This window comes from Monodon monoceros, unplaced genomic scaffold (genome assembly GCF_005190385.1).
Source record: "Monodon monoceros isolate NGI ecotype Baffin Bay Population unplaced genomic scaffold, NGI_Narwhal_1 Super_Scaffold_21, whole genome shotgun sequence".
Lineage (NCBI taxonomy): Eukaryota > Metazoa > Chordata > Mammalia > Artiodactyla > Monodontidae > Monodon > Monodon monoceros.
In genome coordinates, this window is record NW_021703778.1 from 24,792,680 (window position 1) to 24,808,180 (window position 15,501).

Genomic DNA, 15,501 nt, shown 5'->3' on the forward strand with positions numbered 1-15,501 from the left:
TTGCCCAGGCCTACACAGGGGATAAAATGACACAGAACAAGACACACACAGTGTACTGGTTTTGATATTGTGCTATCACCATATATGATGGAAGCATTAGGGGAAACTAGGTAAAAGGTACACAGGGCATCTCTGTACTATCTTTTCAACTTCCTGTGAATCTATATGTATGGTCTGAATGTTTGTGTCGCCCCCAGAAAATCATATGTTGAAGTCTTCTAACCCCCAACGTGATGGTTATAGGAGGTGAGGCCTTTTGGTGGTAATTAAGTGTAGATGAGGTTAAGAGTGTGGGGCCCCCATGATGGGATTAATGCCCTTATAAAAAGAGGGAGAGAGAGAGATCTCTCCCTCCAAACACATGCACCAAGAAAAGGTTTTTACTAACCTCTGCCCACCAGAGCAAAAGCCAGCTCTACCCACCACCAGTCCCTCCAATCAGGAAACTTCCACAAGCCTCTTAGATAGCCTCATCCACCAGAGGGCGGACAGCAGAAGCAAGAAGAACTACAATCCTGCAGCCTGTGGAACAAAAACCACATTCACAGAAAGATAGACAAGATGAAAAGGCAGAGGGCTATGTACCAGATGAAGGAACAAGATAAAACCCCAGAAAAACAACTAAATGAAATGGAGATAGGCAATCTTCCAGAAAAAGAATTCAGAATAATGATAGTGAAGATGATCCAGGACCTCAGAAAAAGAATGGAGGCAAAGATCAAGAAGATGCAAGAAATGGTTAACAAAGATCTAGAAGAATTACAGAACAAACAAACAGAGATGAACAATACAATAACTGAAATGAAAGACACACTAGAAGGAATCAATAGCAGAATAACTGAAGCAGAAGAACGGATATGTGACCTGGAAGACAGAATGGTGGAATTCACTGCTGCAGAACAGAATAAAGAAAAAAGAATGGAAAGAAATGAAGACAGCCTAAGAGACCTCTGGGACAACATTAAACGCAACAGCATTTGCATTATAGCGGTCCCAGAAGGAGAAGAGAGAGAGAAAGGACCTGAGAAAATATTTGAAGAGATTATAGTCGAAAATTTCCCTAACATGGGAAAGGAAATAGCCACCCAAGTCCAGGAAGTACAGAGAATCCCATACAGGATAAACCCAAGGAGAAACACACCAAGACATGTAGTAATCAAATTGGCAAAAATTAAAGACAGAAAAATTATTGAAAGCAGCAAGGGAAAAATGACAAATAACATACAAGGGAACTCCCATAAGGTTAACAGTTGATTTCACAGCAGAAACTCTACAAGCCAGAAGGGAGTGGCATGATATACTTAAAGTGACGAAAGGGAAGAACCTACAACCAAGATTACTCTACCAGGCAAGGATCTCATTCAGATTCGATGGAGAAATCAAAAGCTTTACAGACAAGCAAAAGCTAAGAGAATTCAGCACCACCACACCAGCTCTACAACAAGTGCTAAAGGAACTTTTCTAAGTGGGAAACACAAGAGAAGAAAAGGACCTACAAAAACAAACCTGTAATAATTAAGAAAATGATAATAGGAACATACATATGGATAATTACCTTAAACGTGCATGAATTAAATGCTCCAACCAAAGGACACAGGCTCACTGAATGGATACAAAAACAAGACCCCATATATATGCTGTCTACAAGAGACCCACTTCAGACCTAGGGACACATACAGACTGAAAGTGAGGGGATGGAAAAAGATATTCCATGCAAATGGAAATCAAAAGAAAGCTGGAGTAGCAATACTTATATCAGATAAACTAGACTTTAAAATAAAGAATGTTATAAGACACAAGGAAGGACACTACATAATTATCAAGGGATCAATCCAAGAGGAAGATATAACAATTATAAATATATATGCACCCAACATAGGAGCACCTCAATACATAAGGCAACTGCTAACAGCTCTAAAAGAGGAAATCGACAGTAACACAATAATAGTGGGGGACTTTAACACCTCACTTACACCAATGGACAGATCATCCAAAGAGAAAATTAATAAGGAAACACAAGCTTTAAATGACACATTCACAGATAGATTTAATTGATATTTATAGGACATTCCATCCAAAAACAGCAGATTACACTTTCTTCTCAAGTGCACACGGAACATTTTCCAGAATAGATCACATCTTGGGTCACAAATCAAGCCTCAGTAAATTTAAGAAAATTGAACTCATATCAACCATCTTTTCTGACCACAACACTATGAGATTAGAAATCAATTACAGGGAAAAGACCTGGAAAAAACACAAACACAAGGAGGCTAAACAATACGTTACTGAATAACCAAGAGATCACTGAAGAAATCAAAGTGGAAATAAAACAATACCTAGAGACAAATGACAATGAAAACATGATGATCCAAAACCTATGGGATGCAGCAAAAGCAGCTCTAAGAGGGAAGTTTATAGCTATACAAGCCTACCTCAAGAAACAAGAAAAATCTCAAACGAACAATCTAACGTTACACCCAAAGGAACTAGAGAAAGAAGAACAAACAAAACCCGAAGTTAGCAGAAGGAAAGAAATCATAAAGATCAGAGCAGAAATACATGAAACAGAAACAAAGAAAACAATAGCAAATATCAATAAAACTAAAAGCTGGTTCTTTGAGACAATAAACAAAATTGATAAATCATTAGCCAGACTCATCAAGAAAAAGAGGGAGAGGACTCAAATCAATAAAACTAGAAATGAAAAAGGAGAATTTACAACGGACACTGCAGAAATACAAAGCATCCAAAGAGACTACTTCAGGCAACTCTATGCCAATAAAATGGACAACCTGAAAGAAATGGACAAATTCTTAAAAAGGTATAAACTTCCAAGACTGAACCAGGAAGAAATAGAAAATATGAACAGACCAATCACAAGTAATGAAATTGAAACTGTGATTAAAAATCTTCCAACAGGGCTTCCCTGGTGGCGCAGTGGTTGAGAGTCTGCCTGCCAATGCAGGCCACGCGGGTTCATGCCCCGGACTGGGAAGATCCCACATGCCGTGGAGCGGCTGGGCCCGTGAGCCATGGCCACTGAGCCTGTGCATCCGATGCCTGGGCTCCGCAACAGGAGAAGCCACAACAGTGAGAGGCCCGCGTATGGCAAAAAAAAAAAAAAAAAAAATTCTTCCACCAAACAAAAGTCCAGGACCAGATGGCTTCACAGGTGAATTCTATCAAACATTTAGAGAAGAGCTAACACCCATCCTTCTCAAACTGTTCCAAAAAATTGCAGAGGAAGGAACACTCCCAAACTCATTCTATGAGGCCACCATCACCCTGATACCAAAACCAGACAAAGATACTACAACAAAAGAAAATTACAGACCAGTATCACTGATGAATATAGATGCAAAAATCCTCAACAAAATACTAGCAAACAGAATCCAACAACACATTAAAAGGATCATACACCATGATCAAGTGGGATTTATCCCAGAGATGCAAGGATTCTTCAATATACGCAAATCCATCAATGTGATACACCATATTAACAAATTGCAGGAGAAAAACCATATGATCATCTCAATAGATGCAGAGAAAGCTTTTGACAAAATTCAACACCCATTTATGATAAAAACTCTCCAGAAAGTGGGCATAGAGGGAACCTACCTCAACATAATAAAGGCCGTATACGACAAATGCACAGCAAACATCATTCTCAGTGGTGAAAAACTGAAAGCATTTCCTCTAAGATCAGGAATAAGACAAGGATGTCCACTCTTACCACTATTATTCAGCATAGTTTTGGAAGTCCTAGCCACGGCAATCAGAGAAGAAAAAGAAATAAAAGGCATACAAATTGGGGAGGAAGAAGTAAAACTGTCACTGTGTGCAGATGACATACTATATGTAGATAATCCTAAAGATGCTACCAGAAAACTACTAGAGCTAATCAATGAATTTGGTAAAGTAGCAGGATACAAAATTAATGCACAGAAATCTCTTGCATTCCTCTACACTAATGATGAAAAATCTGAAAGAGAAATTAAGGAAACACTCCCATTTACCATTGCAACAAAAAGAATAAAATACCTAGGAATAAACCTACCTAGGGAGACAAAAGACCTATATGCAGAAAACTGTAAGACACTGATGAAAGGAATTAAAGATGATACCAACAGATGGAGATATACCATGTTCTTGGATTGGAAGAATCAATATTGTGAAAATGACTATACTACCCAAAGCAATCTACAGATTCAATGCCATCCCTATCAAATTACCAATGGCATTTTTTACAGAACTAGAACACAAAACCTTAAAATTTGTATGGAGATACAAAAGACCCCGAAGAGCCAAAGCAGTCTTGAGGGAAAAAAAAAAACCGGGCTGGAGGAATTAGACTCCCTGACTTCAGACTATACTACAAAGCAACAGTAATCAAGACAACATAGTACTGGCACAAAAACAGAAATATAGCTCAATGGAACAGGATAGAAAGCCCAGAGATAAAGCCACACACCTATGGTCAACTAACCTATGACAAACGAGGCAAGGATATACAGTGGAGAAAAGACAGTCTCTTCAATAAGTGGTGCTGGGAAGACTGGACAGATACATGTAAAAGTATGAGATTAGAACACTCCCTAACACCATACACAAAAATAAACTCAAAATGGATTAGAGACCTAAATGTAAGACCAGGCACTATAAAGCTCTTAGAGGAAAACATAGGAAGAACACTCTTTGACATAAATCACAGCAAGATATTTTTTGATCCACCTCCTAGAGTAATGGAAATAAAAACAAAAATAAACAAGTGGGACCCAATGAAACTTAAAAGCTTTTACACAGCAAAGGAAACCATAAACAAGACCAAAAGACAACCCTCAGAATGGGAGAACATATTTGCAAACAAATCATCGGACAAAGGATTAATCTCCAAAATATATAAACAGCTCATGCAGCTCAATATTAAAGAAACAAACAACCCAATCCAAAAATGGGCAGAAGACCTAAATAGACATTTCTCCAAAGAAGACATACAGATGGCCAAGAAGCACATGAAAAGCTGCTCAACATCACTAATTATTAGAGAAATGCAAATCAAAACTACAATGAGGTATCACCTCACACCAGTTAGAATGGGAATCAGAAAATCTACAAACAACAAATGCTGGAGAGGGTGTGGAGAAAAGGGAACCCTCTTGCACTGTTGGTGGGAATGTAAATTGATACAGCCACTATGGAGAGCAGTATGGAGGTTCCTTAAAGAACTAAAAATAGAACTACCATACGACCCAGCAATCCCACTACTGGGCATATACCCTGAGAAAACCATAATTCAAAAAGACACATGCACCCCAATGTTCATTGCAGCACTATTTACAATAGCCAGGTCATGGAAGCAACCTAAATGCCCATCGACAGATGAATGGTTAAAGAAGATGTGGTACATATATACAATGGAGTATTACTCAGCCATAAAAAGGAACGAAATTGGGTCATTTGTAGAGACGTGGATGGATCTAGAGACTGTCATACAGAGTGCAGTAAGTCAGAAATAGAAAAACAAATATCATATTTTAACACATATATGTGGAACCTAGAAAATGGTACAGATGAACTGGTTTGCAGAGCAGAAATAGAGACACAGATGTAGAGAACAAACGCATGGACACCAAGGGGGGAAAGCCGCAGTGGGGAGGTGTGATGAATTGGGAGATTGGGATTGACAGGTATACACTGATGTGTATAAACTGTATGACTAGGGCTTCCCTGGTGGCGCAGTGGTTGAGAGTCCGCCTGCCGATGCAGGGGACACAGGCTCGTGCCCCGGTCCGGGAAGATCCCACATGCCGCGGAGCGGCTGGGCCCGTGAGCCACGGCCGCTGAGCCTGCGCGTCCGGAGCCTGTGCTCCGCAACGGGAGAGGCCACAACAGTGAGAGGCCCGTGTACAGCAAAGAAAGAGAAAAAAAAGTATGACTAATAAGAAAACAAATCAGTAAATAAATAAACATAAGAATAAATAAATAAAAAAGAAAAGGCCATGTGAGCACTGAGCAGGAAGACGGCCATCTACAAGCCGGGAGAGACGCCTCACCAGAAACCGACCACGTCAGCACCTAGACCCTGGACTTCTCACTCCCAGAGCCATGAGAAATAAACGTGTGCTCTTTAAGCCTCCCAGTCTCAGCCCAAGCAGACTGAGACACTATAATTATTTCAAAATAAAAAGTTGAAAAACAAAACTACATCTAAGGCTAAATTCCAGCAAATACGAAAGAAACAAAAAAAAAAAAAGAGAGAGAGAGACCGTCAGCTGCAGTTTCAGTGGCAGGAAGAAGATTTGCTGTGAGAGTAGAAAATGAATTTGGTGACTAGAGCAGAGACCAAGACAGTTAAGGATAAAGACGGTGAAGAAAAAGGACTCACTGGTGAAAGAGGTTTTAAACCCCCGTGGAAGAGTCTGGGCTTATTCTTTCTCCTGTGAGTTAATAAAAATTCTCTGTTCTTGCCCATGAAGAAGACAGCTGTCCGTTTTCCAGGAGCTGGGCTGATAAAAATTCGTGGCCACCCAGCAATGTGCTGGTTGTGAGACTGGCTTCTAGTTGCCCCTGTGCCTCTTGTGCTCTGATTTTAATCCAACAGCCCCCACAGACCTGAGCTGCCTTTTCTGCAAAAAATCAAAGGTGATCGATCATTTCTAGAGAAACCTCCTCTAGGGAATTTTACATAATGTTCTGAAAGCCAGAAGTAACAGGTCCTCTGGAAACGGTAAGCAAAGAGTATTCAGCGGCCTCTGTAACAGCAGTGGTGTCAGTACCAGACTTCAACCTCTTTAGCCCTCAAAGGGCATGGATGCACGTAGTGTGCTGAACACATGCACATCACAAGAGGCTGTGCTCCGTCCAGAATTACAGCTGGAAAGGAAACAGTCGACAAAACGAAACGACAGCCTACCAAATGGGGGAAGATACTTGCAAATTGTTTGACCAATGAGAGATTAATATCCAGCATGTATAAACAGCTCATACAACTTAACATCAAAAACAACAAAACAAAAGCAAAAAAAAAGAACCAACCCGGTTAAAAAAATGGGCAGAAGACATTTTCCAAAGAGGAAATGAGGATGGCCAACAAGCACATTCAAAGAATGTGCTAATCAAGGAACTACAAATCAAACTAATCAAGGAACTGCAAATCAAAACCACAATGAGATATCGCCTCACACCTGTCAGAATGGCCATCATCAAAAAGAACACAAATAACAAATGTTGGCGAACATGTGGAGAAAAAGGAGCTCTAGTATACTGTTGGTGGGAACGTAAATGGGTGCAGCCACTGTGGAAAACAGTATGGAGGTTTCTCAAAAAACGAAAAATAGAACTACCACATGAGCCAGCAGTTCCACTCCTGGGTATATATCTGAAAAAAACCAAAAACACGAATTCAAGAAGATACATGCACCCCAGTGTTCATAGCAGCACTATTTACAATAGCCAAGACATGGAAGCAACCTAAGTGTCCATCAATAGATGAATGATAAAGATTATATATATTTTTTATATATACACACACACACACACACACACGCACAATGGAATACTACTCAGCCATGCAAAAGAATGAAATTTTGCCGTTTGCAACAACATGAATGGACTTGGAGGGCATTATGCTAAGTGAAGTCAGACAGAGAAAGACAAATACTGTAGGATATCATTTATATTTGGAATCTTAAAATTACAAAAAACTATTGAATATAACAAAAAAGAAGCAGAGTCACAGCTATAAAGAACAAACTACTGATTACCAGTGGGGAGGGGGTGAGGGAGTGGGAGACACAAACTATTTGTGTAAGATAGACTCAAGGATGTATTGTACAGCACGGGGAATATGGCCAATATTTTGTAATAACTGGAAACGGAAAGTAACCTTTAAAAATTGTATAAAATTTTTAAAAAAATTTTTTAAAGAATTACAGCTGGGGGCTTCCCTGGTGGTGCAGTGGTTGAGAGTCCGCCTGCCGAAGCAGGGGACATGGGTTCGTGCCCCGGTCTGGGAAGATCCCACATGCCGTGGAGCGGCTGGGCCCGTGAGCCATGGCCGCTGAGCCTGCGCGTCCGGAGCCTGTGCTCCGCAACGGGAGAGGCCACGAGAGTGAGAGGCCCACATACTGCAAAAAGGAATTACAGCTGGGACACTGCTGTCCAGTTGACTATTGTCAAAGGCACGCCCCTTTCTTCCTCATTTATTCATCCAGGATGTCCTGTCCATTTGTTTGGAAAATGATGGAAAACGAATGATCACAAACAGAAACACCTCTCCCTTTTGTAGAAAGAGCCATCTGAAGAGGGACTAAAGAGGGAGGGAGATTCCAATGGCAGGCGCTGAGCCGGGGGAAGCGGGGGTCCATCCCCAGCAGCCCAGCACTGCTTTCTTGCCCAGATAGCCGAATAAATTTAAACAAACTCCAGCTGCATCCTGACCATTTATGTCAGAGATGTGCTTTTTCCTGTAAGTGTAAACCACACTTCTGACAGCTTTTATGGACAAAAATCAAGTCTTTCTTTCATGAACATTTATTCCTTCGGTGCAGCCTCCCGGTGGCAGAGACGATGACCTCCCATAAGGTCCACAGGCATCTTCAGTACCAGGGTGGGGGGGTGATTGGCTGCAGGGCAGAGAAGATAATTCACTCGTCTGTGCAAAACGGGAAAGGATTTTGAGTCTCGAGGCTGGAGATCATACTATCTACTCATTATACATTTTATCTTAAAAAAAATTTTTTTTTAATTTCACAGGTACATATACCAGGCTCAGGAGGCTCTTTGTCACGATCCTCTTGGAACAAATGCTGCATGTTACTGGGGAAAACTAACAGGAAACCTAGCATGTGCACACTTCTAACCTGATTCCCTGAAGCATTTAATTATAACAACATGAGGCTGGGTTTCGGCTTGTTCATGGGGCACTCGCACCTTCTCTCTAACCTTGCTTCATCAAAATGTCCTTAAGAAGTGGAAGTCGATCATTTATCAGGATCATTTCAAGGCAAGGGATGGGGGGGCAAGTCACTTATTCCCTCTTCTCCTGAGAGCATCAATCTGCTTTTCCCTCTCTTGACTCTTGCTGGTGTCTGAGTCTATGGGAAGGTGTGCTTTACTGTGAACTTTTCTCTAGGCTGTTCTATATGCTGAAACCAAGAGACTAACAGAAGACAGAGACTTTAAGACACATAATCTGGAAAAAAAGTGGAAAGACAGCTTACTCATGCATTCAACAAACATTTATTGAGTGTCTGCTTTGTACATGGCACTGGGCTGGATTCTGTAAGAAACAGAAACATAAATGATATCTGCCTTCCAGAGCTTACACTACAGCAGGAAAGACAGTCTTTAAATACACACACACACACACACACACACACACACACACACACACACACACACACAGTGTGCTAATTTCCTTTAGTGGAAGGGAGGTGTTCTATGGACCACAGAGGAGAGACCATCCAAAACCAGAAGTAGGAAGGGGTTTCTCATCATTTAGGCTCTACTGCTGGCTAGACCCCTGGTCTTGAACAAGTTACTTAGCTACTCTGAGCCTCAGTTTCTAAAGGCTTTCTGCTTTTAGAATCTGCCTTTAAAGTCAAGATGCTCTCGATGAGGCCTCTAGCACAAGACCTGACGCTCAAGGGACATTGGGTGGGATGAGTGATGTAACCAACCATGTGAATATGACTTGAGGAGAGAGAGCTCACCATGGGTGGAGGTAATCAAAGAAAGCTTCACAGAGAAGAGGGGGTGTAAGCTGAATCCTGACAGGTGAGTCAGGATTTAAAGAGGAAGAGGAAGAAATGGGAGTGGATGTGGGGAGAGGGAAACCCTGGCAAGACGGAAATGTCATTGGTGAAGGGCAGAGGTAGGAAAGGCAGATGCGTACGCAATGAGTAGACGTGTCCGGATGGAAGAGAAGGTCACAGTGAAATCAGAGGACAAGTGTCAGCATTGCAGAGAGCCTGGAAGACGGGACTAGGGGTTCAGGGGATGTTAGGACTCACGGGACATAAGGACCACCTTGTCTGACCCTTCATTTTACAGGTGAGGAAACTGAGACTCAGAAAACTTGCCCCAGGCCACATCGGTAGTAAGCCTCTTGAATGACAGTCTCATGTTATATCCACTATGCAGTGATTTTCTAATGGGGTGCTTTGGAACCCTAAGTTTCCATAGAGGGGCCTCAGTGGCCTCCATATGAAAAAGGGGAGAGGAAGCTGGGGCCATTCCAACAATTTACCACTTGGATATACTAGGTGGTCACATGAGGTCTCACTTGGGCTTTTAGAGGAGTCTCCTAATTAAAAAAAAATCTCCACTTTGCTACAGCATGGTAGTTAATTAGTTAGTTAGTGATTATAGACTAGAGATTTTGAAGATTCTGACTACGCATAAGACTGACTCTTCTTATGAGAGGTATAAGCAAGAGGTTCATGCAATGTAGATGCACATGGAGGTCCAGTCCTGCCAGAACTTCGTGGAAAATCACTGCACTTGACTTGGATTCTGTTTTCAAGACTCAGAGTCTCCATATGGTACCCTGTAATAAGCAGTGATTTGATACATAAACATCTAGCTGATGTAAGAGAAGAGGTAACTACTCCAGACCCCCAGGACCCAAGACTATTCTAGGACTCTTCTACTTCCTTAAAGCCCTTGACGTGTTTTATTTAAGTTTGAAGAGTTTCCAGGTTTCTTTCCTGTGCTGGCCAATGTTCATTTTGACCTCATGGGGGAAAGTAATAGGAGAGGGGAGCGCACAAAGAGGAAATACATGTGTGATGGGTCAGAGATGATTAAAGATGATTTGAATAAAGTATTAGTGTCCAGCAGGTTTGCAGGAATGAAGAGTGATTCCGGATACTCAGATGCCTTACAAAATACAAAGCTGATTGTCAGAGGCTAGTTTATGTCACACCTGAAGTGAGCTTTTCTTTAGAGCAAGGCTGTAATCCTAAGAAAGCAGCTTTTAAAGAATCAAACTTGATCGATGGACAGTAAACCGAACAACAAACATTGGTCACTTCCTTTCTGCTGTTGGCTTCTACAGACCAGGAGTTAGCACACACCTCTGTGTGTGTGTGTGTGTGTGTGTGTGTGTGTGCGTGCGTGTGTTGTTGTTTTAACCCACAAAACAGCCCTGTGAGGAGGATACTTCCCTCATCTTACTGATGAGAGAACTGACTCTGTAACTTGCCAGGTCCCATGAATAACAACACAGGGCAAAGCTGATTTCAGTCCAGGTCTAGATAACTCAAAACATTGCACTTCTAGAGCAAAGCCCAGACTCTGGAATATTCAGTAGACTTGTTGCCGCTGGTTTGACTTGAGTCGATAGTTTATGGTGGTTGGTAGAAAAACAAGGTTCGGAAATCAGGTGGCAAAAGCCGGGCCCTTCTCTTAGTGGAGTCAAGTGCGTGCGGTCCTGCCTCCCAGGGGCGTGGTTCATCCCTTGAGAAGTAACTGCTCCCCTTCTGCTCCCTCTCAGCTCTTCGTAAGAGAACCTGAAAAGCGCCTGGGGGTGAGGGGAGACATCCGCCAGCACCCCTTGTTTCGGGAGATCAACTGGGAAGAGCTGGAAAGGAAGGAGATTGACCCTCCGTTCAGGCCTAAGGTGGTAAGGAGCCTCCGGGGCCCTGTGGTCCTGCCAGCAGTCCTCACATCACACCCAGGCTGCCGGGGCCTCGACTTCCCACCCACCCTCTGCAGTTCTTGGAAGAAAGTCTTCTTTAATCAGGCTGTTGGGCTGCGGGGGAGGGGGTGTTACTCACTGGCAGAATTTAACCTGTGTGATCAAATGTATTTGTGTGAAGAACGGATCACCACGTGTACATGCCTTAGACTGAACATGTATATGTGGGGATGACCCTCAGATGCCATGTGGAGCTTTGCACAGGGTGTGTCCAGGCTTCAGGGTCACAGTCCGCATGACCCAAACCTGAGCATAAACCCTGCATCCTTTGACAGGAGTTTTGGATCCATGTTTTCTGTGATATTTATGAAAGTTTCTCGGACATTTGTCATCTGTTCATATAACTACAGACCCCAATGGTAATTGGTAGGTGTTTCTTCATTTAGGAAGTAAACTGATACTTAGAAAAAGACTGGTCTCTAAATTCCCATGTATATACCCACCAGCAAGAGTCACCAACCTCCCCGAGAAAAGGCAGAACTTCCTCGGTCACCATAAAATGAAGCAAAGATGAGATGAAAAAAGTTCCGGAGATGGATGGCCCAACACGTGAATGTGCTTCATGCCCCTAAACTGTACACTTAAAATGGTTAGAATGGTCATTTTTAGGTTATGTACATTTTACCACAACTTAAAGAGTAAATAATAATTTTTTAAGGAGGACAGCAAAGTGGTGGATTTGCCATCTTTACCCATTCCTGGTGATTGTGGGAATAAGGTAGCAACGACCTGGGTAGACATGAACCATCTTCGCATGGAGGTGGCACAGGCTCGTGGATTTCAAAGCAGAGCGTTCACTCCAGAAAGTATCTTCTGTTATTAGTCGTGCCAGAAGCAGCCCTGTGCCCCCAGGGCGGGAAGAGTTAACTTGTGCTCAGCATTTGTCCTAAGCTCTGGAGATGTTCCAAGGGCCCTACCGGCTGGCCTCTAGCACTCTTATTATTCGTAACAGCACCATTTCTACTACATGGGTTAATAAATTGTTTATGATATGATGCATTTTTGCCTTTTTCCGGCTCATCAGAACAATGTCATTCATGTCTCAGCTTCCATGGTAGACTACAGTGGACTCAGTATTTTCCACATAAAAATCAGACGTTTCGGCTATGCTTTCCCTATGGGACAATTCCCAGTCCCTCCCGTAGGAAGGGGTTTCCCTGACCCGTGGTCTGAGTGGCTGTTTGTAGGCAGAGACCATAGACCACTGGCCTCAGGAGCTCAGGGGCCCCCTTGAGGGTGGGATGGGCCTGGATCTTCGTCACACTCACGTAAGGGTGACATTTGATTACGGCTGCTTTTCATCTTAGAAAGCTGAAGTATACACCATACTGAACAGTATTTATAAATAGGTCTCTTTTTCTGTCATGGGCACCAGTGGACCAGGTGACCAGAAGGGAGCTCACCCCAATCTGTGTTGTCTCTGGAAGACAGTCCAAGATGTTTAATAATAAAATTAACGTGGGATTCTTTTCCCATATAGGCCATTACAGAGTATGAGTAGAGTTCCCTGTGCCATACAGTAGGTCCTTATTAGGAATCTAGAACGGAGTGGATACATGTATATGTATGACTGATTCACTTTGCTGTACACCTGAAACTAACACAACGTTGTAAATCAGTTATACTCCAGTAAAAATTTTAAAAATAAAAATAAAAGGATAAAATTAATGTGGGTAGGGGAACCAATGGTAGTGAAGGATACTGATCACCGGGACATATAATCTGCAAAACTCCTGCGATCCTGCGCCCCCTCTGCTCCCACCCCAACCTACCACTCCCCCCCTCCACTATCCCCTGTAGACTAAAAAGACAGACATCAAATTGGGGCTTACCACTTTTTCAAAGGTTGTCAGTCCTGCTTCATGTAAAGTTATCTGAATGTACACATCATGGAATTCCTGTATACGAATTTAATTACACTACTGATACGCTGATGGGTCAGGATCTTAGAGATGTTCAATAAAGGCCCTATACAATCATCTATCAGTATTACTTTCGTTTATTGGCAGATGCCAACGTTTTCTTATGCAGATTATAGCCTAGATGACAAAAGCCATGTCTTGAATGAATCATGAATTCAGTGGCTGATTTTCCTCTCTTTTTCTCCCCACCCCTTAAACGCTGGTCAAGAAATCACCGTACGACTGCAGCAATTTCGACAAAGAATTCTTGAATGAAAAGCCCCGGCTGTCATTTGCAGACAGAGCGCTGATCAACAGCATGGACCAGAACATGTTCCGGAACTTTTCCTTCATGAATCCAGGGATGGAGAAGCTGATATCCTGAACTCGCCTCTCCAGACACACGAAGGGATTTGCTTTCTCTCTGCGAACTGGTTCAAGTGACACTTCTTGGGTTCCTTTTCAACTTGGAAAAGAAAAGAAACACTCAACAATAAAGGCTGAGCTCTTTGACCTCCTCACGGACTTTGCATCTGTAGCCAACAATAAAGGCTGAGCCCTTTGACCTCCTCACCGACTTTGCATCTGTAGCAGAAACCAGCTCTGCTTCACTAATGACGATGCCCTTTGGATTCTCCCCTGTCATCTCTCACAGCCACTCTTGAAGTTAGGTCCTTCCTTACTGTAGTTATGTACTTGAAGATGGTTCTCCGCACTGTGGAAGATTTGAAGACTTAATTCCACTCTAAGTTATGGCCCTTCACCTGGGCACTGCTGACCAGTGACATACGTGTTGACTCAAGGAGCAGAGTCCAGACTTCTCAAGACTGAAAGTGCACACTGCCTGGCGTAGCACGGGCATCCACTCGGCCGCAGACAAGTAGCCACTAACCCATTTTATTCTGTTCACACCTGGGCGACTGTCAAGGGTAGGGGGTAGGGGAAGCCCTGAATAGGTTCTTATGGGAATTCTTCATAATAAACATGCTTGTAACTTGAGATTTACACATTCATTCATTCTGATTTAGCCATGAAATTCACAGGCGAGAGGAAAGTGGGGAGAGTTCGTGTCATCCACGTGCAATGTTTACTAGACCCCTACTCTGGTTATCTTGTCAACGTAGAAATTAAATTTAGAGTCCAATAAAGATAGAGTCATTTTACTCCTGCCAATAAAACCTTTCCATCCATCCATTTTCAGTTGATTTCAGTATCAGTGGCAGTTTCTCATTACCATCCTCACATTAGAACAGGAAAAAAAAAAAATGAAGTGCGTAATTCTTCTAGAGAAAAGATAACCCATCCCTTTATTATACCATTACTGATGATTTGATGACTCCTAAGTCTCTTGAGAGAGACATCCTTCAAGACAAAGACCCATGCATGCTATTTGCAGTGATCTTATTTAATAAGAATTCTAGCTATCCATGTTTAAAATATCTGTGCTGTGTGTATATTTTGATAAAATGTTGTGACTTAATGACAAAGAGGTGGATATGTAAAAATGGAATAAAAAAAAGAAAGAAAGATGCCTCTTCATAGTTTAATTCCCTACTTGCCCCTCCCCCCTGCCCTGAACTTGGTTCTGTTTTAGTTATCATCAAAATGCAGCTAGAATTGAGTTAATGTTTTCAATTTTGAGAATCATTAAAAATCCCCAACAGGAGAGAAACTCAGATAACCTTTAAGTTATTAGTATTATATTCCTCCTTTCCTTCCCCACAAGATTTCTTTTTTTTTTTTTTCCACTCACTTTCCAATATACTTTATTCCAGATTCCCTACAGAGCCTTCAAAGGACCTGCAGGATGAGGTCTTTAGCCTCCTACTCTCAACTTTGCTCAACTGGCTTCAGTCCTAGTGGTTTCCCCACCACCCTGACACAGTTCTGCCTCAG

At 42.2% G+C, this 15,501-nt stretch overlaps 1 protein-coding gene across 5 annotated transcripts in view; it reads left to right on the forward strand.

Moving 5' to 3' along the window:
• PRKCQ (protein kinase C theta) overlaps positions 1 to 15,017 on the forward strand; it is a 152,173-nt gene extending 137,156 nt beyond the window's left edge. For 4 of the 5 annotated variants that reach the window (XM_029239778.1, XM_029239782.1, XM_029239781.1 and 1 more), the window contains 2 exons: positions 11,501 to 11,629; positions 13,835 to 15,017. In XM_029239778.1, the coding sequence (XP_029095611.1) occupies positions 11,501 to 11,629; positions 13,835 to 13,990 (285 nt within the window). In that variant the 3' untranslated portion in view covers positions 13,991 to 15,017. Of the gene's footprint in view, positions 1 to 8,757; positions 10,181 to 11,500; positions 11,630 to 13,834 lie in introns of those variants that run through there. The other variant, XM_029239780.1, reaches the window with a different exon arrangement.
• The last annotated feature ends 484 nt before the right edge of the window (positions 15,018 to 15,501 follow it).